The sequence below is a fragment of the Urtica dioica genome, chromosome 12 (genome assembly GCF_054948205.1).
Source record: "Urtica dioica subsp. dioica isolate 48M chromosome 12, U.dioica_male_clone48M_v1_H2, whole genome shotgun sequence".
In the NCBI taxonomy this organism is placed as follows: Eukaryota; Viridiplantae; Streptophyta; class Magnoliopsida; order Rosales; family Urticaceae; genus Urtica; species Urtica dioica.
In genome coordinates this window covers 20,770,705-20,794,039 of record NC_142767.1, presented here as the reverse complement: position 1 = coordinate 20,794,039, position 23,335 = coordinate 20,770,705, and the positions used below count along the sequence as shown (strand labels likewise).

Below are 23,335 nucleotides of genomic sequence, written 5' to 3'. Positions count from 1 at the left end.
TAGGGAGGGCCCACCTAGCGTGGACGCTTATAATGACAGTTGTTTTGCTTTTTTTTTTTTTTTTTTCCCCTTGATTGACGACAATACCCTTCAAAAAGATTGTCGTTTTTAAATTACAAAAATAGCGTTTTATAAGTGCAATATTTTAAAAATAATTGTTCTTTTTAATTTATTTCAAAACAGTTTTTTTTTTTTTTTTACAATATTTGGAAGCAATTAATTATTTTTTGCAAAAAAAAGAGAGAAAAGTTACTGAGAGATATTAACAGTTAGTTTTTTTTTTTTTTTCTTACGTTTGAATAGAAAAGAGACTTGACAAGAGGGAGGGGATAGTTATCTTGATGAGCACCACAAAAATGACCTCCAATGAGAATATAATAGATTTTCCATTTGAATGATAAAAGAAAAAGGAATAAAACAAACACCTAAGAAATAAATAAGCCAAACAAACTGAATCACCACTAAACGTTTCTTAATTCGAGAAATCAATGATATCAGCCAAACCAAAACACACCATTAGCGAGCTGCGAGAGTGGTAGCTAGTATAGCCTAATTGGTAATTAGGCACTAACTCTAAAATAGAGGTTGTGTGTTCAATCTATGCTGGCATTGCTGTCCCTAAAAAACACACACACACACACACTAATAGCTCAGGAATTTGATTTCAAATCCGCAATCTTATTAGACCAACAAAATGAACGCAAAAAAAAAAAAAAAAACAGCAGGGAAAGGCATTATATACATACATACACACACACATACAGGAACGTAACAAACACAATGCAGAAATGGAATCAATTATAAACACATTCATTTGTTATCCTCGTATACAAAAAAAAAAAAAAAAATGGTTACACTCACACATCAAATTACACTTGAGCAGTAAAAAAAACCAAAAAAAAAAAAAAAAAAACACAAAAATGGGTGAATCATAGCTTCATATTAATAACAACTATACACATCTAGAACCTGTCGTGAGGGACTTTTTCCTTCATCTGCCATTTCTTTCCAACAATTGGGAAAATACTTTGCTTGTATTACTAACCCCTGAAACACCATTACCATTATTATTATTAACCTCCAAAGAAGAAGACGACGAAGCAGCTTTAACCGGCTCATCCTCGTGATTCGACTCGCCAGCATCATCATCATCATCATCATCATCAACGACAACATTGCTATCATCATCATTAGTATTAGTATTAGTATCATCGTCGTCGTCAGTGTCGGGATTTGTGAGTGGGGGGTCGGCCTCTTGGAGCTGGAGGGCGTACTCGAGGTTCCAGAGGACGTCGCCCATGGTGGGGCGGTCGACGGCGTAGTCGGCGAGGCACTTCTCGGCGGTGTCGCCGAACTTCTTGAGGGACGAGGGCTTGATGTCCTCGCCGGCAAGGGCCAGGCGGCGGTCCACGATGTCCCCTATGGCCCCGCGCCGCTGCCACTGCAGGGCCCACTCCGCCAGGTTCACCTGCTCGCGCGTCAGCAGCGGGTCCACCGCCGGCCGCGCGCACAGCACCTCGAACAGCACCACCCCGAACGAGTACACGTCCGACTTGTCCGTCAGCTGCTGCCTCCGGAAGTACTCCGGGTCCAAATACCCGAAACTCCCTGCGATTCAACCCCACATTTTTAATCCCAAGTTAGACCCGACAGACTAATAATATCTACGAGGCCTTGGCATTATCGATTGATGGATCCAGAGCCGGCCCTTTCACTAGGCAAGTTAGGCCACCGCTTAAGGCTTCATATTTTTTTTAAAATAATAAGGGTAAGAAAAAAAAGGCTCCTACTCAAAACAGCAAAGATCCATAATTTGATCATACATATAAATATTGGTCCATTTCTTTATATCATTATTTTTATAATTTTTTTAAAAAGCATAATTTTTAAATTTCGCATAAGGCCTTAAATTTTGTTGGGCCGGCTCTGGATGGATCCCAAGAATCGTCCTTACTACTAGACCACTGATATGTATTTAGTATCTAGAGTTATTAGTTAGGGAAATTATGGGTTTTCAATTATGGAATTAGGGTTTTATATTCTGTAATTAGGTTTTTAAATTCTGCTTATTTTCTATTCCGAATTTACTAGTGGAGATTGAACCCACGACCTCCACACAGGAAGTGATGTGAAATTACCATTAAGCTATCCTAGGTACCACATCTATATAAGAGACCTTAAATTAATGAAAAACGCAGCCAATAATCAATTACCAAAAGTTTAGTCTTTCTCTCAAAGGAGGAGTCTAAGTTGGGTGAAAGATTGACAAAGCTCCCGTTTCGAGATCGAATCCCGGGTTGTAACAACCACCCCCTTTTGTTTCTAGTTGATATATATATATATACCTTTGACGCCGGTGCTGACGTGGGTCTCGTCGAGGCACGGTCCGGAGCGGGAGAGGCCGAAGTCGGCGACCTTGGCGACGTAGTTCTGGTCGAGCAAGATGTTGGTGGACTTGATGTCGCGGTGGATGATCCCCTGAGCGGACCCCGTGTGGAGGTAGTGGAGGCCGCGGGCGGCGCCGATGCAGATCTCGAGGCGGCGCCGCCACGAGAGCGCCGGCAGCGGCCGCGACCCGTACAGGTGGCTGCGCAGCGTCCCCTTCTCCATGAACTCGTAGACCAAGATCATCTCGGCCTCCTCCTCGCAGTAGCCCACGAGGGACACGAGGTGGACGTGGCGGATCCTCGACAGCACCGCTATCTCCGCCTGAAACTCCGGCAGCCCCTGCCTCGACCCCGGCATCCCCCTCTTCACCGCCACGTTCGTCCCGTCCCCGAGGACGCCTCGGTACACGATCCCGAACCCGCCCGACCCGATGACCAGCGTCCGGTCGAACCCGTTCGTGGCCGAGACGAGGTCCGCGAACGCGATCCTCATCGCTCCTCCGCCGCCGGCCCCGTTCTGCGTCTCGGACATTCTGCTCAGAGAGCTTCCGCCGTAGGTGCGGAGCGGGGTCCACCCGGCGGTGGTGCTCCCGGGCTTCGGCTTCCTCCGTCGCTTCCTCCGCAAGCAAACGAGCAGAGCCGCGAAGACTCCGGCGCAGAGGGCTAGCCCGCCTCCGGCGATGGAGCCGAGGAGGATCAGGAAAGTTCTCTTTCCGCGGTTTGGTCCCCCGGGGATGTTGAGGCGGACCAGTTTCATGACTTCGGCGCCGTTGAGGATGGCGTTGATGCGCGAGGGCGTGTCGATGAGGTCCGAGGGTCCCACGCTGACCTCGACGAAGCCGGCGGCGTTGGGGTCGTTGCCGGGGACGTCGACGAGGAAGTCGAGGTAGACCGGGGAAGCGAGGACGTGGGTGGTGAGGGTCGAGAGGTCGAGGTCTCTGTAGGCGGAGAAGCCGTTGAGGTAGACGGAGAAGTAGAGTAAGTTCAGTCCCGGGCTGACTATGTCGCAGAAATGGAGTCTCACGAGGTACCGAGATTTTCCGGTTTGAACCGGGAACTTCCACGTGAGATTGAACCTCGCGTTCATGATCAAGTTCGTCCTGTTCATCTCTCTGGCGCTCATGTACACTCCGTCGGGAGCGATTTCCCGGGTCGACCCGCCTTTCTGATAGTTCGGCGTGTCGAGAGAGATTACTGTTTGGGAAGCGGATTTGAGGAGGAGAAACTCGTCGTCCGGGAGCCAAGTCCGCCATAGACTGTCGTTGAAAGGAGTCAGCTTCGGACCTCCGACGTTGATCCGGTGAACGGTCTCGAAGATATTCCGGGACGAGAGGTTTTTCGTGTACTCCTGAGGTCCCTCGGCGCTCACGAGTTTCGCTCCGTAGTCGACGATCAGGTCGTCCGGCGCCGAGAAAATCTCGACGGCGTTCACGTACGCGAAGCCTGAATCGCCGATCGGCCTGAAGGTTATCTCGATCGAGTCCCTCTCGAGCTTCAAGATGAACTCTTTCACCTCCGTAGTCGCACTCTTCGTCGAGATTAGGGTTTCGTCTACAGAGACGGTGAACTCGGCGGAGCTGAGATCGTAGCTCGGGGAAGCGAAAGGGGAGAAGTGGAGACGTACTATGTGAGTCCCGTTTCGTTTGATTCGAAACGCGTAGCTCGAAACGGCGGTGAAGACCCTGGCGGTGCCGTAGAGAGCGTTCTGGGCTGGGCTTTGGTTCTTGAGCGAGTCGGACCGTGCCGAGGAGAGGAAATGCGAGCCCGGCCCGGACGAGTCGCCGAGGAAGAGCCGGCCGAAGAGAGTGGCGTTGGAAGCGGAGCCACAGTTGATTAGGTAGTTGTCTTCGGGGACGAAACTTGCCGTTGCTCCGATGAGAGAGAGTGTGAGAAGATGAAGAAGAACGAGAAGAGAGGGAAAGTTGAGTTTTGAAGAGTTTGATGAGCTCAGTGACTCCATTTCCGATGGCAAATTGAGAAACAACCAAATTAAGAGGACAAATAAAGAATTTTTATGCTGTTTTTGGATTTGGGGTTTTTATTTTTATTTTTTTTAAATTTGGAAAGTTGGAGAGAGAGAGAGAGAGAGAGGAAAGAAAAGAAAATATGTGAAATTACTGTTTTTTTTTTTTTTTTTTTGGGGGTCACTGTAGTGTTTAGTGAAAAAGCTTTGAACTTTATGTATTTGGAAGGAAATGTTGGATAAGAAGATTGACATACAAGCATATGTGCAATACACACATGACACATGTGTATATACTATATACGATTAATGATGTATATATGATTTTGCATTTGCTAAGCTCTTCTTTTAGTGCCGAAGCCTATTTGTGACACTAGTTTCTGTTTTTCCTCTCAAGATAGAAACTTGGCATTGAAATCTCACATGCATATTTATATTAATATTTGATACCCAACCGTAATTAAGATAAGCTTAGTGGGTTGTTTAGTTTCTTCATATTTTTCTATGTCACGTTTAATCTTCTGTCGGTTTGGAATTAAGTCGAGCCATTAAAAGGTTTGGCAAATTTCCAATATTGCACGTTGTATATTTGACCAAAGAGCAAATGATGCTTTTTTTATTTATATATTAATTTCGGTTTCTTGATTGAAAGCTAAGATACTAACAGTATAAAAGAAACAAAGCCAAGAACAGGAAATACGTGACAACCTATGCTTTACTCCTAATTAAGCAGGTCTTTAACATTTATTGATCTTACAACCACCCATCAATTGTTAATACATATCTATAGATCTAGCGTAACGCCAATCTGTATATTTATGGAGCAATAATGATATCCCACTACGGTTGCACAAACTGTAGACTGCAAACAAGAACAAGTTTTTTTTTTTTTTTTTTTTTTTGAAGAACTGTCAGATATAAATATTTTATTTGATGCGTTGCAAATTACAATTTGCCAAAAAAAATTGAGTGCGTAGGGTCTATTGCATTTCCATTTCATTTCACTTGAAAGTTAAATTGGGCTTTTTTTGTCTCGAAAAAAAAAACAAAAAGTTCTTTTTTTTTTTTTTTTTTTTTAAGTCTTGATAGGTGACAAAGATTCACAAATACTATGATTGAGGTCTCTTAATAGGTCGATCGAACTTGTGTTTGACAATGAGAAAAAGGAGAAAACGCGCTTATTAAACTCTGTGTGGTGATGACGATATCCTCCGAAGAATATGTGGCTTTTTAATATTTTACAAAATTTGAAGAAAAATGAAAGAAGGCCATTGGAAATGAATCAAATGAGGATGGCTGGGACCAACTCGAGTGGGTTTACTGGATGCCACTATCTTCAAAAAAAAAAAACAAAAAAAAAACAAAAAACAAAACCCTAGTAACAACAAAAATGGAAAATTCTGTCCATTTTTAGGCCGTTTCACTCGTTTTCTGGCATAATTCGCTTGAGCAGCATCCGAAAAAAATGGATCTCCAAAGATTAAATTATCAAGCAGCTAAGAATCTCGAGCTGGAAACACTTTTCTTTGTAAATGACAAAATGGAATGGAAAAATTAAATCCATTTTGAATTTTAAATTGCAGAATGAAAATCATTTGTTCTGCAAATTGGGCAAACAAATGTTAGATTCCAACTCATGTTGTACTATTTGAACATGCATGACTAGTGATAAAAATGCTATTGAATGATAATTTGTTAATAGTTTCGGTTTACTAAGATATAGACGATTCAAAAAATATTGAGAAGAAAAAAAAAATTAGACATTTATAAAAGTGGCTAACATATAATATTTATCTTCGACTTTTAGTCAAATATTGCATCAATATATTCGATTTTCAATAAAATCATGTTTATCTTTTAATTTTTGTGACAATAGTGTCATAAAATGCTGAATTTTTTTAGAATGTTCAAATCGATCAATAGTGTCACACTACAAGAAGAAGAAAAAGAAAGAAGAAGTAGATTGAAGAAATGGCTCTTGATAAAAAGGGGAAGGGAAGGAGAAACAAATAGCGACAAAAATGGGGTATAAAATCAAGCTCATATATATGGCATATATATAAAATCTCGAGAAGAAGAAGCTCAAGCTCATGGGAGCGACAAGAAAGGGAAGCAGATGGCTCATGGGAATTACAAGAAAGAGAAGCTGATCCTTGGCCCTATTGCACCGCAGGACACAAAGCTAAAAACTTTGTGTGCCCAAATGTATGAAAGTCATCTACACCCTGACTAAATATACATTCAAGCGCTTAAGATCCGTGTGTTGCTGCGTTGTAAAAAAAAAAAACAAAAATAACGATATTACGATTGATTATAGAGATACGTACATTATAATGTCTTATAATATAAACAAGTGATGTCAATTGCGCCGAGCCACCCATGGGCTAACTGGTCCGACCCTATTTTTTAGAGGTTTCGGACCAACCTGACCATTATTGAAAAATGATCGGACCGAACCGTGCTTATTGAACGGCCTGGGTTAGGGTATAGACCATCAAGCCCGACCCAACTGGAGCCTTAAAAATGTCCAATTTGGACCTAATTATGCCTGGTTCGGACCCAATCCTGGGTTAGGGTATAGACCATCAAGCCCGACCCAACTGGAGCCTTAAAAATGCCCAATTTGGATCTAATTATGCCTGGTTCGGACCCAATTCTTAAATAAAATAAATATTTTATTTTTGTTTAAAATTTATATTTTATGCATGAAAGTACTTTTCAAATAGAAAATAAATTTTATTACTAATGATATAATTTTTTTTTATTAAAAGTATATTTTTGAACTTTAAAAAATTATTTATTATTTTTTATGATATAGTTCGGGCTTTTTAAAGCTCAATTTGGACCATTTGTAAGCCCGGGCTCCTCCGACCCTTGCTCGGCCCTGTTAGACCTTAGGTTCTAAGATCCTTGTTCAACTTTAACCCAAACAAAAAGGGAAAGAAAATGAAAAAACAAAAAAAAGAAAAAAAACAATAAATTGAGGATATTTTTTTTTACTCTTTTTTTTCGTTTCAATGGTCACCTGTTTTACGTGTCAAAATCTCATCTTTTTCCTACAAAATTTTTAAGTGACTGGAACGACATCGTTCAGGTCACAATTATTCTCCTCCTTTCCAATTCGGCATTTCGTCCGTAAAGCCGTCACTCAAGACGCAGTATTGCCCTTCTTCTTCTTCTTCTTCTTCTTCTCCAATCGACTGAGGTTCGCCGAGTCTCTGATCAACGCCTCAAATTGTGTGAGTAGCTCCGAATCTCGCGATTCTTTTCTAGCTAATGATTTTATTTTTGGCAGCACTACAAAATAAGCCTAACATATATGGTATTTACTTAATACTGACAAAAAATATTGATTGATCAAGACCGACGCTTGGTGTCTCTTTTAATTTGTGGTTTCGTTTGTTATCATGTGCAGAAAAATTCAAAAAATGGCGATGATGTAACTGTATCATCTTCTCGAGGGAAATCTCAAATGAACTGTTACATGGTAAAGCTCTTTGACTTTTTTTTTTCTTCTCCCGATTTTCATCTACTCCTGTGAAATAAATTATAGATGAACGCTTTAGGAAGAGGTGATTAAGAGGTTCTCTGGATTTTGAGTGATGTTCGAGTCTCAAGCCTTAGAAAATCTGTTCTCAATCTTTTGATATTGCTGTTTGTTGAACCCTAGGAAGTTCTTAATGGTATCACCTTTAGATTTGAATATTGAACACGTCTGAATTTCTGTTTACAGGATTCCAATAGTCTTACAGATGAGAAGAGTGAAAGCAGGCTTTACGTCGGAAATATCGATCTAAGAATAACAGAGTGAGTACAACTATTTGGGGATTATTTTCTGCTCGGCGACGATAATCAGTACATCTCAGTAACCCCGAGATTATATTATTAATTTCCAGGGCGTCTCTGATCAAATTGTTCTCTCCGTTCGGGAAAATCGTGTCCGAGGATTTCCTTTGGCACACTCGCGGCCCAAAGCGCGGAGAGCCTCGTGGCTTCGCCTTCGTCCAGTACAGCACCAAAGAGGTAAAACACTTCTCGTCCTATTGAACCCGAGATCGCGTACAACACAATCAATGTAATTTTTTTTTTTAAATCAATGAATCGATTATCACTGTCATTTGCTGTAAAGTAGATTAACTTAATCGTAGCTGTATAAATACTTTGATCAAGACCTAAGAGTGGTTGGTCAAGCTACCCGGCCCTTGGTTTTAGTCTCTTGTAACGATACCCCTCTTGTTTCCACTTTCGAAGGGCCTATTATCGCTAAAAACATGATCGAAACGAATGGAATTTACTAAATTACCCTTTTCCCCGACTGAATCAAGAGCGGTTACTGATTTGCGTCGCTAAAGTGAGAATGCAGGAAGCAAGGCTGGCTAAGGAGAAGATGCACGGAAGGCTTGCCTGTGGCCGGCCGTTGGTCGTTCGACTCGCCAGCGAGAAGAGCTCGCCGGATTTTTGTTCACCCAACGGCACCGCCGGCGAGGCCGGCTCGAGCCAGATGAGCCGCGGCGCAAGGATCGCCGCGATCAAGAACAAGCTCAAGGCTTTGGAAAACGAGGAAGAAGAAGGAGGGTCTAGCTCGAAGAAGCAGAGAAAGAGCTGATATAGAAGCGATGCCCGAGTTCTTTAGGATGTTGTGTCCTTGTGAAATTCATCTACTTGGAGCTCTTGGATTGTTGATACATTTGATGTTAAAAATAATACCATGCTTGAGGAACATTTTCAAGGTTATGATTAACTTGCAGCTTGAGTAAGTAAATGGTGGTATTTGTATTTGCAAACAAGGCACACTAAGTGGTACTTATTTGTTTTTGTGTAAGAAGTCTATTATTATTATGAGAGAATAGAATGTAATACGTTTTACTTTATATATATTTATTATATAAGCACCATCCCAAAAAAAGGAAAAAATTAATAATACGCGAATGTGGTCGAGCTCGATCGAAGTCAAATCTGACAAGTCACTGAGTCTCAGTCGGTCTTGAATCTCGATCTATAATGACGTCGAAGCTTCTCTCTCTCAACTGTCTCTCTTCCCGCCAAGATTACTCCATCTCCACCGTCCGTCCAAGCTCTTCGGCTCATCGCTTGGCCAACAAAAGCCTGACATTTCGCTCTCTTCCGAGTCTCGGCGCAGTGAAGAAGAAGAAGAGTAAGCAGAGCAGTCTGACAGTTAGGTCACAATTCAACGTCCCTCTTATTTCGCCGCAGGACCAATGGGGGACCTGGACCACTCTCTTCTCCATCGGAGCCTTCGGTCTCTGGTAATTTTGAATCTCGAGTCTCAACCATCTCACGCACTTTCGGATTTTTCGATCGGAAGGGAATGTTGTTCGGAGAAACTGACCTTTCTTTGAAGGTCGGAGAAAAACACGAAGATCGGAGGCGCGTTGAGCGGCGCGTTGGTGAGCACGCTTCTGGGACTAGCGGCGAGCAATTTGGGGCTCATCGCCTCCGAAGCTCCGGCGTTCTCGATCGTGCTCTCGTACCTCCTTCCGGTGGCCGTTCCGCTCTTGCTCTTCCGAGCCGATATGCGCCGCGTCATCAAGTCCACCGGAGCTCTTCTCTTGGCGTTCTTACTCGGCTCAGGTATATCCAAAGGAAGCAGGTTTTCTGGTTTCTTGTTTGCCTTTGATCATTACATGCTTATATTTGTTTCGTTTTCAGTTGCAACGACGATCGGAACTTTGGTGGCTTATCTGATAGTTCCGATGCGATCGCTCGGTCAGGACAGTTGGAAAATCGCCGCCGCGCTCATGGGCCGACATATCGGTGGAGGTACTCTCTCACGTACACATATTTCTTTGCCTGCTGTTTTACTGAACACAGTCCATTTTTTATTTGAAACTAGTTTATTGTAATATTTTATTCATTTTTTTATTTTTGTGAAAACTATTTAAATTAAGTTATGACCCTAAAAATTGGAAATTAGTTTTAAATTTGCAGAGTAAGAATTTTGTATTAATAATTTTAAGCAAGTTGGTTAACTGTTCTAAGTTGTTTTAGATGTTGAATTCCGTTTAATCGACTAGAATGCTACAAACAATTTTGTTCCGAAAAATAGTTTTAAAGGATCAAAATGTCACTCCCATAACAGCTTTCTTTTTGCTTCTTTTAACACAATTTCTTTTGTTAGCTGTAAATTACGTTGCTATATCGGACGCTCTCGGAGTTCAGCCATCAGTTTTAGCCGCTGGGCTAGCCGCGGATAATGTCATCTGCGCCGTGTATTTCACCACATTGTTCGCTATAGGCTCTAGAGTCCCTCCAGAGGCTCCACCGTCCACAACAAACTCCGATGGTGAGTCAGCATCGATTATAATCTCTCTCTGTAAAAAATGTAAACCCTAAAACCTCTCTCGCAGGTGATCCGGCGGACGCTGGGCTTCCCGTCCTTCAAGCTGCCACGTCACTCGCGGTGTCGGTGGCCATTTGCAAAGCCGGTTCTTTCATCACAAAGCGTTTCGGAATCCAAGGCGGTTCTCTTCCGGCCATAACCGCCATAGTTGTCGCTCTCTCGACCGCGTTTCCCAAGCAATTCGCTTATCTCGCGCCTTCCGGCGAGGCCTTGGCTATGATTCTCATGCAGGTTGACCTTACTTACTTCCCTTTTTCTACACACTTTTAAATTATGTGTTAATCGTTCGTATTGTTGGAAGTTTGGTGACCCGAACGAGCTTATAGGGACACATTCGCGGTTTGATTTATTTTTATGCAGTTGTTTTTCGCTGTGGTGGGAGCGAGCGGGAATATATGGGGTGTCATCAACACAGCGCCGAGCATCTTCATGTTTTCTCTGATCCAGATCGCGGTCCATCTCGCTGTGATTCTAGGGCTCGGAAAGCTCTTCCGTTTTGATCTGAAGCTGTTGCTTATCGCCTCGAACGCCAATGTGGGCGGTCCCACCACAGCCTGTGGGATGGCCACCGCCAAAGAGTGGCATTCCATGGTCGTCCCGGGGATTCTCGCCGGAATTTTTGGGATCGCCATCGCCACTTTTTTGGGAATCGCTTTCGGAGTCACGGTTCTTAAATTCATGTAGCTTTTGAACTGAAAATTGAGCTAATCTTCCGACTTGATCGATTTGTTATAAAAATAAAAATTTCCAATTTTTTTTTTCCTTCTTGTTTTTAGGGTCCCAAAAAAATACTGAATTTAATGTAGATTAATTTAGTGGCCATAGTGTATTTGATGGTCACTTAATTGCAATATATCGCTAGTGCTTTGGATTTGCATGATTGGATCTTTACACGTGGATCATAGCCACGTCATCATCGTCAGAGTTTAGTACTGGACCGTGGTGTGGACATTATTATTGAACTCACTCGCTCACACTCCTGAGCTCATGAAATGATTTCACTCACATTCCCGTTAACGTTATCCTCCACGAGGATGAAGACAATCCCTCATCTGTCGCCGCCAATCACATTGTTACACGTGTCACATCTTTCTACTCCTCCTCACCGCAGAATAGAACTCCAAGGGCCGTGGAGCTATCAACGTAATCGGCCGGAGAAGCGTAGTTTAGTGAAGGTTAGGTCACAGCTCAGGTACCCTATCGTTTCTCCGGACGACCATTGGGCCACGTGGACAGCTCTGTTTGCCACCGGAGCTCTTGGACTATGGTAATCTTTATTGCAGTGATGGCTTCACTTGCAGTCAATCTTCTTATGATAACTCTTGGACCATAGACCTTGACGATAATACATTATAATAACTTGATTGCCATTCATTATTGCCAAATATATATATTTTTCTCTGACTTATAGCAGTTTATATCTGTTTTTATAGAAATAACAATATAAAAAAATGACGAACTCTTTCTTGCTTTTCTGCTATGTGCAACAACAAGAGTAGTGAAGAGATTCCGAAATGCCTTTTAAAAATGATGCTTCTATTTGATGAACTTGTGGACTTTGTTTTGCAAAAACTAAAATATAGATTGGATAAATCTCGACTCGGATTATATATATTATATATTTTTTTTTGTGTGCAACAAATGAAAAAAAAGGTCAGAGAAGAGCAAGATAGGCAGCACGGTAAGCGCGGCTCTAGTGAGCACATTGGTGGGGCTTGCAGCGAGCAACATGGGAATAATCCCCCACGAAGCCGCGGCTTATTCCATAGTCATGGACTTCCTTCTGCCATTGACAATCCCTCTGCTCTTGTTCCGAGCAGATCTTCGTAACGTACTACGCTCCACCGGTACACTACTCCTGCCTTTCCTTCTCGCCTCGGGTAATAATTCTCTCTCTCTCGGACTCAACATGGTAAAGAAAATTATTTATTTTTTCGGGGTTTTAACTTTGGGGGTATTGGCAGTTGCAACTACTGTCGGGACGTTTATCGCGTTCTTGTTGGTCCCTATGCGGTCCTTGGGTTCGGATAACTGGAAAATAGCGTCTGCACTCATGGGTAGTTACATCGGTGGATGTGAGTTTCGGGATCTACCGGTGTGTGATTTTCGCTTTTTGGAGAGAATGTATTATCATATGATTGAAAAGAACTCTTTTTTTTTTTTTGGGTTCAATGATGTAGCTGTTAATTATGTTGCAATCTCAGAGGCGGTCGGCCTATCTCCGTCGGTTTTCGCCGCCGGAGTTGCCGTGGATAACGTGATATGTGCCGTGTATTTCATAGTCCTCTTCGCTTTGGCCTCCAAAATACCATCCGAGGCTTCTGCAACGGCCCAAGGTAACACCGTGTGTCTTTTATTACGACTCGCTACAAAGCATATCATGGTACAAAGTCATGAGTTACTTCTCTCATTGCTTATTGGTTTTGAGATGAAACTATGCGATGAGTGACATAGTTCCATCATCTTGACAATCTATGTGAAGATGAAATAGCGACTGGATTTATAAAGGTCATGGGTTATTGGTCTCATTTCCAATTGGATTTCGAGATGGGATCCTCGTACTTCACAACAAAGTCGATATATTTATGTTTTTTTTGTTTTGTTTTTGTTTTGCAGATGTTTCGGTGGGAATGAAATCCAATCAGATTGGCAAGCTTCCGGTTTCAGAGACCGGAATAGCTCTCGCTGCGTCTTTCTTGATATGTAAAGCCGGAGCGTGCATCACGAAACTGAGCGGGATTCAAGGTGGAAATCTTCCGTTCATAACTGGGATCGTTGTTGTTTTAGCCACGGCTTTTCCGAGACTTTTCGGCTATCTTGCTCCTTCTGGTGATGCTATTGCTATAATCTTGATGCAGGTAATGATAATAAACATGTATTATTATGTTTTTATAATTATTATTATTATTATAGAGAAGTAGAGTACAAGCATCACATTAGACATTAGTTTAGTAGAGCTTGAAGTACACAACATATTGTTACAATTTGCTTGAATAATCTATCAAGTCAACTTGTGAAAAAAAAAAAAAAAAAAAAAATCACAGGGTCAACTTAGCTTAAAAGGTCATATAAAATTAAAACAGAAAAAGTCTGTAACTTGTCAATACATCATCATGCTTCCTAATACCTGTTTAGGATAAAGTTAATTATTGTTGATTACTACTAGCATGCTAGTGATTACATAACAATATAAAAACCTATAATTTTACATAATTTGCATTAGTGTGAACTTGTTTTTTTAACCGAAATAACTTATCGAACAGGTGTTTTTTGCGGCGATCGGTGCAAGTGGAAGCATACAGAATGTGATCAACGACGCGCCGGGGATCTTCTTGTTTGCTTTGGTTCAGGTGACCGTACATCTTGGCTTGGTTCTCGGCTTGGGAAAGCTATTTCGGTTCGATCTCAAGCTCTTGCTTTTGGCATCGAACGCCAATATCGGAGGCCCAACAACGGCCTGTGGAATGGCCACGGCCAAAGGCTGGCGGTCTCTGGTCGTCCCTGCAATCCTCGCTGGCATTTTCGGGGTCTCCATCGCCACTTTCATCGCCATTGCTTTCGGAACCATGGTTCTCAGACACATGTAAAATAAAGATAAAAACAGTTTCATTTATTTTTTTGAATCAATAATAGCCGTTTCGAACAGGAAAAAAATTATTTGATATGTAGATATATATCATTTTTTTTTTACAATTTAGTTAAATTTTGTATGAGTTTTTTTTCTCATGTCCCCCCCTGAATTTTTTTTATTATCAAACATGCCCCATCAATCCGGTAAATGAATCCTATGTATTCTTAATGTGTCTCTTTTTCAAAAACACTTGATCTAATTTTTTTTATTTTTTTTATTGATTTCTGATTTTAGCATATTGTTGTAGATATGTCAAATGTTCTGTAATTTTAAGGGGAGCTAAATTGGTGTTTGTTTGCCTTATGCATGTTATTGTACTAACATTCATGATGTCAAAGTTTTCATGTACTGCAATGTACTACACTCTTAGGGTTTAGCCATTAGTCAACTGTACTGGCTTTGCCAATTAACAGAAAATGTCAACTGTGTATGCAATATTATTAAATCATCTTAATCTTAAGCTAAATATTACTCTGATGGCTAAATCCGGACTAAACAATTTAAGTCGAAAAAAAATATCTTCAGCTTGCCTGATCATGCGGCGAATCTAAATTAAAAATTAAATCTTCGACTACACGGAAGCACCGCCCGCCTTTAAAATTTAGCATTTTTTTATTCTATTTTATTTCGTCGCGGATTTCGGTAAAAACTGTGATAACAGAAAAATAAACCTACCTTAAGCATCATCAGTTTTTTTTAAATGACACTATGCAAAATATATCATTGTATTCTGAAGCAAGATATCTATTCTGTACTATAATTCATTCTGTTTCTGCAACTCAAATCCTCTCATTAGATTAGATATAAGGAAAAAAAAACTGTCTTTGTAATGTATTTTGACTTTTAGATAATAATTGGCTAGCAAAGCGTCACAATTAGATTTGGAGCATGAATCATGCTTTTAAACTCTTGTAGCAATCAACATGTACTATGAAGTCATGTTGTATATATACAGCACTTAATTTTCCATAACAAATACAATATATCTCTTTCAACAAAGCAAAAGAGAAAAAGAAGATCATGGGAAACTATAGAGTCTTAAAGATGATATCCCTTGTGGTGTTCTTTGGATGGCTATTGCTTTGGACATTAATGCCAACAAAAGTTTACAAAAATAAATGGACTCCCAAACTAAACAAAAGTCTCAGCTCAACATACTTCAGAGAACAAGGTTTGTGTTATATATGTTTCCCTTCTCTTTCTTTCTGAAAGACTTGTTTATGTATTTGTTGATTGGGTTTTTTCTCTCAGGTGTAAATATCCTTCTATTCTCGTTCCCGATAATGTTCATAGCAGCTTTGAGCTGCGTTTATCTCCATCTCCAGACCAAGAAACCGGAAAACGGCACAAAGAAGAGGTAATAACATACTTAACTTGCACCTCAAGGAATCTTTTTTTTTCTTGATCATGACATCACTTTTACTCGATCAACCAACCATAGCGTCGCACGAGCTGAGAAGCGTCACTTTGCATCGTTGAGGCGTCCAATGTTTGTGAACGCGCCTCTTGGGATCGTCAGCGCCGTGGAGGTTCTATTTGCGATAATGTTCGTTGCTCTTCTAGCCTGGTCTCTTGGAAATTACTTGTACATCAGCTTCGGCGCTCTTCACATGCACAAAGTCGGAGAGAAAGTGTACGATCGAGCAATGACTCTCCTTCTCTCTCGCTTTTTCATCTCTCTAATCACTAAAGCATCAAAGGTTCTATCACAAATTAATTAAATTTTTGTTTGTATAATGAAGATGGCAAGCAAAGTTCAGAAGCGTGTCATTGAGGCTAGGTTACATCGGAAACACCTGTTGGGCGTTTCTCTTCTTTCCCGTAACAAGAGGGTCTTCGATTTTGCCTCTCTTCGGATTGACATCCGAATCGAGCATTAAGTACCACATCTGGCTCGGCCACGCCTCGAATCTCCTCTTCGTGTTGCACACCGTAGGGTTCTTCATCTACTGGGCGATGACCGATCAAATGTCCGATGTAAGTCCCCTCGAAAATCCTTTTCACTAATTACTTGGATCACAAGAAACCTAAAAAAAATTGTCACACAGGCTCTAGAATGGAGCAGCACATACGTGTCGAACGTGGCGGGAGAGATTGCGACGGTGATAGCGGTCGTGATGTGGGCCACGAGCCTCGAAAGGGTTCGGAGAAAGATGTTCGAGCTCTTCTTCTACACTCATTACCTCTACACGGTTTACATTGTCTTCTACGTTTTGCACGTCGGACCCGCCTACACGTGTATGATTCTCCCCGGAATATTCCTCTTCCTCATAGACCGTTACTTGCGATTCTTGCAATCCCGAGACCATGCAAGATTGCTCGCCGCTCGCCTTTTGCCTTGCGGCGCCCTCGAACTCAACTTCTCCAAGTCCCAAGGTAATTCATCTCAAAATCAATTTAACTCATCACTCTATAAGTATATTGAGTACATGTTTGGACATGTTGAGCTATGACATTATATATCAAGTATCATGAATCTAATATAAAAAAAATCAACATGTTTTACAGGGCTGCAATATAGTCCGACAAGCATGATGTTCATAAATGTGCCATCTATTTCCAAGCTGCAATGGCACGCTTTCACGGTGACGTCGAACTGCAATTCGGAGCCGGAGCAGTTGAGCGTTGTGATCAAAAGCGTGGGAAGTTGGTCTCAACGCCTTTACAAACAACTCTCTTCTTCTCCTGAGCACTTGGCTGTTTCCGTTGAAGGACCATATGGACCGTCTTCTTTCTCTTTTCTAAGGTCAGCTATGATACTATTTTAGAGATTTGGCGTAAATAATCACTCAATTTTATGATATCATACAACATAAAGTATTGATTTTTGTAGTATTTTTTTTTTCTTTCGCAATTAGGGATTTTTTTTTTTTTTTTTTTTTTTTTTTTAATGAAGTTCAACATTATTTATAACCTTAAAATATTGCTTTATAATTTAAAATTACTCATGAAAATAAAATATTACAATAAAAATCTAAATTTGTTAAACTTTTATGTAGTGTAATCAAGATTTGAAATTTGATTAGATTTTTATTTTTATTTTGAAAGAAATAACTTATTTAGGTTTGTAAAAATATATTAATTTATAGATGTTATTTAATATAAATATATTGCTTTTTGAAAACCGCAGTATAGTAATGGAAGTGGTAAGCACTAATTGTGGTTATTGGCTCCGTTGACGGAGCTTTGTTTTTTTAAAAAATTTGATTTTAGATCTGCTGCTAAAAAAGGTGTTGTGTTAAAAAAATATATAAGTATTTGATAAACTATTGTAAAATAGTTTTTGATAAACAGATTTAGTGTTTAGTAAAATCAGTATTAAAATTTGTAACTAATAATTATTTATAAAAAAAAATATATTAAAGTGAGTGTCTATAGATTGTAAAAAAATAAATTATAAATTTGGTGACATAAAAAAAATTATTTGATAAAAGCATATAAAGATAATTAAAATTAAAAGTTAATGTAAGAAAATAAAAGAGTTAGGAGAGAGAGAAGATATAAGAAAAAACAAAAGCTAAGTACAAAAAACTTCAAAAAATAACTTTTAAATTTTTAGTTAAAACATTGAAAATTATTTTTCAACTTAAATTTTTTTTTTTTACCAAACACTTAAATCTTATTTAGCTTTTAAAAAAAATCTAAAAGCAGTCTTAAAACTTAATAAATCATGTCAAACACAACCATTAACTAGTTGTGGTTATTAACTAATAAACTATTATAACTCCGAAATTAAACATATTTGTGTGACAGTGTGAGAGTAATCATTTTAATATACCCGAAAAGCTAAAAGTGATTATTTGCACCAAAAAAATTCTATATGCATATTAATGGACGTACTAATCACTAAATGATATCATCATGCAGTCATGAGTCTCTGATAATGGTAAGCGGTGGGAGTGGAATAACGCCGTTCATCTCAGTCATTCGCGAAATTCTATTCCAAAGCACAGATCCAAAAGCTCACATTCCAAAGATTCGCCTCATTTGTGCCTTCAAAAACTCCTCCGATCTCTCAATGTTGGACTTCTTGATCCCCATCTCCGGTGCATTCTCCGACCAAATCCCCCAAATAGACCTCCAAATCGAGGCTTACGTCACCCAGGACAACGAAGGGCCCAAAGTAGAAGCACAAAAGCCCATTCAAACCATATGCTTCAAGCCCAATCCGCTCGACTCCCCAGTAACGGCGACTCTCGGCCCAGACAACTGGCTCTGGCTCGGCGCAATAATAGCGTCGTCGTTTTTGCTGTTCCTTGTCGTTTTGGGGCTCGTCACGCGATACTATATTTACCCGATCGACATGAGGGATTCAAAGCGTCCTTACCACTACTCATATAGGTGTCTATGGGACATGTTTTTGGCGTGCTTGAGCGTTTGCGTTGTCTCTAGCGTGGCGTTTCTGTTGTGCAAGAGAAGAAACGAGCCCAAAGGAAACATTAAGAACCAAATCACCAACGTCGAAATGACGACTCCAACGGCTTCGCCGGCCTCGTGGTCATACGCGGCGGGGCAGAACGTTGACCTTGAGAGCCTTCCCAATCAGTCATTAGCTCAAGCTATGAAGGTTCATTTTGGCGCCAGGCCTGATCTGAAGAGTAAGCTAGTTGTCTCTATCCCATTTTTTTATCTATAAATAGTGGCAGAGTCATAATTTGAACTGAATATATAATAAAAATATAAATTTTAAAAAGATCATGGGTGTGTAAGAATTCTTCTCATCTCATAAGGGAAAAAAAATTATGTAACTTTGGGCTAACAATATAAATAAAAATATAGCTAAAATTACAATTTTTAAAAGTTCGGACATATACCCCCTTTGTATGGGCACATAATAATAAAAACAACAATAGTAATAACAATAAGGTTTTTTTTTTTTGGCATAAATAAATAGTGCATTTACTCTTATTATTCTAGCATTTTGGTTTCTAAATTTGTTGAATAAGTATTTCGGTCCTCAAGCCGATGATTTTGTAGTATTATGGTGTTTTGTTTTTGGTAGTCGAAGTTAAACAACTTCAAACATATTTATTAAAATATATTGGTGTTTTATAAAAAAAAAAATTTAAAACACTGGATAAAAGTTAAAGAGTTTTAAAGTATTATTTTATTCTAAAGGTACTTTTTAAAACTAATATTTGTTTATAAATATGTTTTAAGTTGTTTAATTGTTGATTTTTTATGCAACAATAGAACCAAAATGCTAATTAATGTAATAATTCAAGGATCAAATGCTTACAGACCAAAACAACAAAATGATAAAATTTTGTGATTGATTACCTCCAAAAAAGAAAAAAAAAATATTGTAACTAAAAGTGATTACTTATGAGATTAATTTGATGTATGACAGAGATTTTGTTCGAGTCTAAAGCATCTGACGTGGGAGTATTGGTTTGTGGGCCGAGGAAGATGCGACACGAGGTCGCCAAGATTTGTGCTTCCGGTTTGGCGGATAATCTGCACTTTGAGTCTATTAGCTTTAATTTCTGATCAATCATTCCCCTTAATTTCTACACAGATCCATCAATATGTAATTGTCGCTTGTATGTATTTCTATCAACATGCCTGTTTTCATTTTTACACTTGTAACAAGTTTGTGATCTATGTGTAATATATAAGTGTATATATTAATTTCTTTTTCTTTGCGACTGTATTGTTTAGTATCCTTGATTTGCCTTTATACAACGAAGGGTGAGAGTGGGAGACATTCACAGAGATTAAATTGGTTTTAAAATTCTGAAATTTGAGTTTCCAAACTCAATGTATCATCACATTTGAAAATCAAAGTATATTTTGGACTCTTTAAGAAACCAAATATTTGAGCCCCTAAATTATTTAAGATGCACTTAAAATCTAATTAACCTTATTTATCTCCATCTCTCTCTTTTTCTCTTCTCTTCCACTGTGCATTAATGCTTCAACCATAATTTTTTTGAAATATCCACTTGCTTAAGTCAAACATCTCGTTGCTTTGGCCAAACAGCACACCAAACATCACATTCGCCTTTTTTCCGTCGTCCCACTTCATCTTCGCCTTCTTTTTCTCTTATGTTCGTTCTTTTTTCAAGTAGAATATGATGACGCTGATGGGCAATTGAGAGAAGGAAAAATGGATAAGTTTCAATACCCTAAAACTAACCATGGAGAAAAGTAGAGCACAATGGCCAACAGACAATACAATGGCGTCCGTGACGATGTGAAATGATGAACTTTTCCTTCGAAGGCATGCGTAAAGAGGGTTCGGCGATCTTTGGCTTTGGTTGTGCGTGAAATGAGTTTTGCGTTAAGAAGAATAGAAGGAAAGCGTGAAGTGGAGAAAGAAGAGAGAAATAAGGGAAATAAGAGAACTTTTATTTAAGGGTAATTTGGACAATTTAAATATCAAAAATTTGGTTTTTTTTTATTTGTTTAAAAATATAGGTTGATTTTCAAATGTGGTTTTACATGGACCTTGGAAACATTATTGTGCCAAAGAATCGGATGTTGAACTTTAGATTTACTATTGGTATCAATTTTTCCAATTTAATGACGTATAGTGAACTTTTAGTAAGAATTTCATTTTCTTCAGAATAAATACATTATAATTTTTCTCAAAAAAATGTAAACACTCTGTAAATGTCAAAACGAAAATAATAAGAACAATTTCAAAAAAATGTAAATAATTTCACAAAAAATATGAAGTAAAATTAAATATATTTCCTTTATCTTAGAAACTAAAACTCTCAAAATAGAAATAGACGGACAAAAGATGATAATAGGTTATTCCCAAGTAAAAAAGATTATCACGGTATTTTGGCATTAATAGATAGTAAGAGATATATAAACCCAGCCCATATACTTTTCCTTTTCTTCCGTACAATGGGCTGAGGCCCAAATCAAAAGGGGCCGGAAAAACTTGAAGATTGAGCTAAAGAAAACCTAGTCTTCTTCTTCGACAACAAAAACCTTCACTGATTCGAAACCTAGTCTTCTTCTTCTCCGCTCTCTCCTCTTCTTCTCGCCGCCGTCGACGTTGTGCATCTCTAACTCTGGTACAACTTCCGATCTCCCCAAACCCTTTCGTATCAAAATCAACTCTTTGATCGTATTGTGTGTCATTTTTTTTATTCCGTGAAAGAAATTCAGTATTGTATTTTATAAAATGCTGGTAAAGTTATCAGATTATATTGTTCCGATGATGGTTGTTTTTTCTTGGTTTGTTCGCATCGAGAACACTGCTGAATCTAATTCCGACGGAATTCGGAAGAAATAAGATTGATATGTTACTTAGCTTAGCTATTTGGCTGTGATTGTGGTTTTTAGCAGTGAAAGTATGGTGAGAATCAGCGTGTTGAACGATGCTCTGAAGAGCATGTACAACGCTGAGAAGAGAGGAAAACGACAGGTCATGATTAGGCCTTCCTCCAAAGTCATCATCAAGTTCCTCATTGTTATGCAGAACCATGGTTCGTTCCAGTTATCACTGTCTTTGTACTATCATTTGCTTGAAAAAAAAAAAAAATAGTAATAAAAGACTTATCATTTGCTGTTTTCTTTGGTCTTAAGAGTGAATTTCGCTTCTTTACTTGTTTTTAGGTTACATTGGCGAATTTGAGCACGTGGATGATCACAGGTCTGGGAAGATTGTGGTTGAACTCAACGGACGCTTGAACAAGTGCGGCGTGATCAGTCCTCGCTTCGATATCGGAGTCAAATCCATCGAAGGATGGACCGAGAGGCTTCTCCCATCCAGACAGGTTCGGCGATCTCGCTCATTTGTCGATATTGTTCATAACGTATAATCGCGACAAAATTGACTCTGCTTGTTCGGATTTCGCGGAGAGCACTTAAAAGTTTGAAACTTTTGGGTGATTATGTCACGTTTGTTATGATTCTCTTTTGAAAAGATATCATTTTGTGCAGAAATGCTAATTCCTGTGTTTGTTAAGAGTTTAGCATATGATAATGTTTCAAACGATTGTCGTTTTCCATGAATTTGGTTCTAGCTTATCAAGCCGTTTTTATTGATTGGTATTGCAGTTTGGGTACATTGTTCTGACCACGTCGGCGGGCATTATGGACCATGAAGAAGCTAGGAGGAAGAATGTTGGTGGCAAGGTGCTTGGCTTCTTTTATTGAAAATGGATTTTTTTTTTTTTTTTTTTTGTTGTAGTTAAATCCTCTTGAAGTTTTGGCAACTAGGGACAACAGAATGTGTTAGTTTTTATGTCTTTTTTTTTTTTTTTTTTTTTTTTTTGGGGCCAACTTGCAATGATCCAAGTTTCATATTTATACTGTATTTTGCCTAGAGCTATTTGAAAGTGTGGGAATGTTAATTTTCCCAGAGAACCTTTTGTTTTTTGAGGAATTAGTTGAGAACCTTTTTCTACTAGCTGTGTTGTAGCATGAAGCGTGACCACTTGAGTAAAGCTTGCAAGATAGGTTTTTTCCTCTCTTTTTTTTTTTTTTTTTGGCCAAAAGTTCATGATCTTGTTGGATTGTAGCTGCTTAATGAATTTGAACCAATGGAAAATTTGAGGAGCTCGCACACTATACAAATTATAATTTAGTTGACATGAGTTACTGGAGTGCGAGTAAACTGAATTTAGGAATCAATGTATACTTAATTCACTGGCGTTCTCACTAAATTATATCGTCTGTTATTGAAAGAAAGGTGCTGATTAATATATATATATATATATATATATATATATATATATATATAAAACTAATTATATTTTTGTACAATAATTAAAAACATATATACATAATTAACATAACTATTTATTTTTTTTTATTTTTCGAATTTATCAGTTGGCACGTGTCTGTTGCATTCATTTTAAAAAAAAGTTAAAAATGTAATTGTACAAATAGTTAGTCATAGTTTGGTATTATCTCAATTTTCATTGGGCTGCTGAATCACTCGAATGTAATTGGACACACTCATCCAAGTTTCTCGCGTCTTCGTGAAATTTTGGTTCCACTTGAACTGACCACAATCAAAACTAGAGGTT

The 23,335-nt window shown here is 39.2% G+C and overlaps 6 protein-coding genes across 9 annotated transcripts; 5 read left to right on the top strand and 1 right to left on the bottom strand.

Moving 5' to 3' along the window:
* Positions 1-577: 577 nt before the first annotated feature.
* On the bottom strand, positions 578-4,763 carry LOC149380193 (Protein kinase superfamily protein). Its single transcript, XM_089602656.1, has 2 exons — positions 2,346-4,763; positions 578-1,608 (listed from the first exon to the last, which is right to left on the bottom strand). Exons 1-2 carry the CDS (start codon positions 4,345-4,347, stop codon positions 992-994), a joined length of 2,619 nt encoding a protein of 872 aa, XP_089458782.1. The 5' UTR covers positions 4,348-4,763; the 3' UTR covers positions 578-991.
* A 2,669-nt stretch (positions 4,764-7,432) lies between these two features.
* Positions 7,433-9,221, top strand: LOC149380192 (RNA-binding protein-like RNA recognition motif protein). Of its 2 annotated transcripts, none has more exons than XM_089603552.1 (5): positions 7,433-7,589; positions 7,766-7,837; positions 8,084-8,157; positions 8,247-8,373; positions 8,714-9,221. In XM_089603552.1, exons 2-5 carry the CDS (start codon positions 7,823-7,825, stop codon positions 8,954-8,956), a joined length of 459 nt encoding a protein of 152 aa, XP_089459678.1. In that variant the 5' UTR covers positions 7,433-7,589; positions 7,766-7,822; the 3' UTR covers positions 8,957-9,221. The 2 variants fall into 2 exon arrangements, with proteins under 2 accessions (XP_089459678.1, XP_089459677.1); XM_089603551.1 differs by lacking the exon at positions 7,433-7,589 and adding an exon at positions 7,654-7,672.
* A 16-nt stretch (positions 9,222-9,237) lies between these two features.
* LOC149380191 (uncharacterized) lies at positions 9,238-11,526 on the top strand. Its single transcript, XM_089603550.1, has 6 exons — positions 9,238-9,617; positions 9,713-9,942; positions 10,021-10,131; positions 10,490-10,654; positions 10,719-10,942; positions 11,072-11,526. Exons 1-6 carry the CDS (start codon positions 9,352-9,354, stop codon positions 11,393-11,395), a joined length of 1,320 nt encoding a protein of 439 aa, XP_089459676.1. The 5' UTR covers positions 9,238-9,351; the 3' UTR covers positions 11,396-11,526.
* Positions 11,527-11,700: 174 nt separating this feature from the next.
* LOC149380190 (uncharacterized) lies at positions 11,701-14,490 on the top strand. The gene is made up of 6 exons (XM_089603380.1): positions 11,701-11,978; positions 12,365-12,591; positions 12,676-12,786; positions 12,892-13,047; positions 13,328-13,569; positions 13,975-14,490. The coding sequence occupies exons 1-6, from the start codon at positions 11,704-11,706 to the stop codon at positions 14,296-14,298; spliced, it is 1,335 nt and encodes a 444-aa protein (XP_089459506.1). The 5' UTR covers positions 11,701-11,703; the 3' UTR covers positions 14,299-14,490.
* Positions 14,491-15,362: 872 nt separating this feature from the next.
* LOC149380189 (ferric reduction oxidase 4-like) lies at positions 15,363-20,073 on the top strand. 2 transcript variants are annotated; one of them, XM_089602473.1, is made up of 8 exons: positions 15,363-15,513; positions 15,594-15,699; positions 15,823-15,975; positions 16,085-16,319; positions 16,391-16,718; positions 16,851-17,088; positions 18,210-18,940; positions 19,693-20,073. In XM_089602473.1, the coding sequence occupies exons 1-8, from the start codon at positions 15,363-15,365 to the stop codon at positions 19,830-19,832; spliced, it is 2,082 nt and encodes a 693-aa protein (XP_089458599.1). In that variant the 3' UTR covers positions 19,833-20,073. The 2 variants fall into 2 exon arrangements, with proteins under 2 accessions (XP_089458599.1, XP_089458598.1); XM_089602472.1 differs by having other exon boundaries at positions 15,784-15,975.
* A 1,181-nt stretch (positions 20,074-21,254) lies between these two features.
* On the top strand, positions 21,255-22,774 carry LOC149380188 (small ribosomal subunit protein uS8z/uS8w). Of its 2 annotated transcripts, none has more exons than XM_089602475.1 (4): positions 21,255-21,373; positions 21,648-21,787; positions 21,918-22,078; positions 22,362-22,774. In XM_089602475.1, the coding sequence occupies exons 2-4, from the start codon at positions 21,655-21,657 to the stop codon at positions 22,458-22,460; spliced, it is 393 nt and encodes a 130-aa protein (XP_089458601.1). In that variant the 5' UTR covers positions 21,255-21,373; positions 21,648-21,654; the 3' UTR covers positions 22,461-22,774. The 2 variants fall into 2 exon arrangements, with proteins under 2 accessions (XP_089458601.1, XP_089458600.1); XM_089602474.1 differs by having other exon boundaries at positions 21,260-21,373; positions 21,645-21,787.
* The last annotated feature ends 561 nt before the right edge of the window (positions 22,775-23,335 follow it).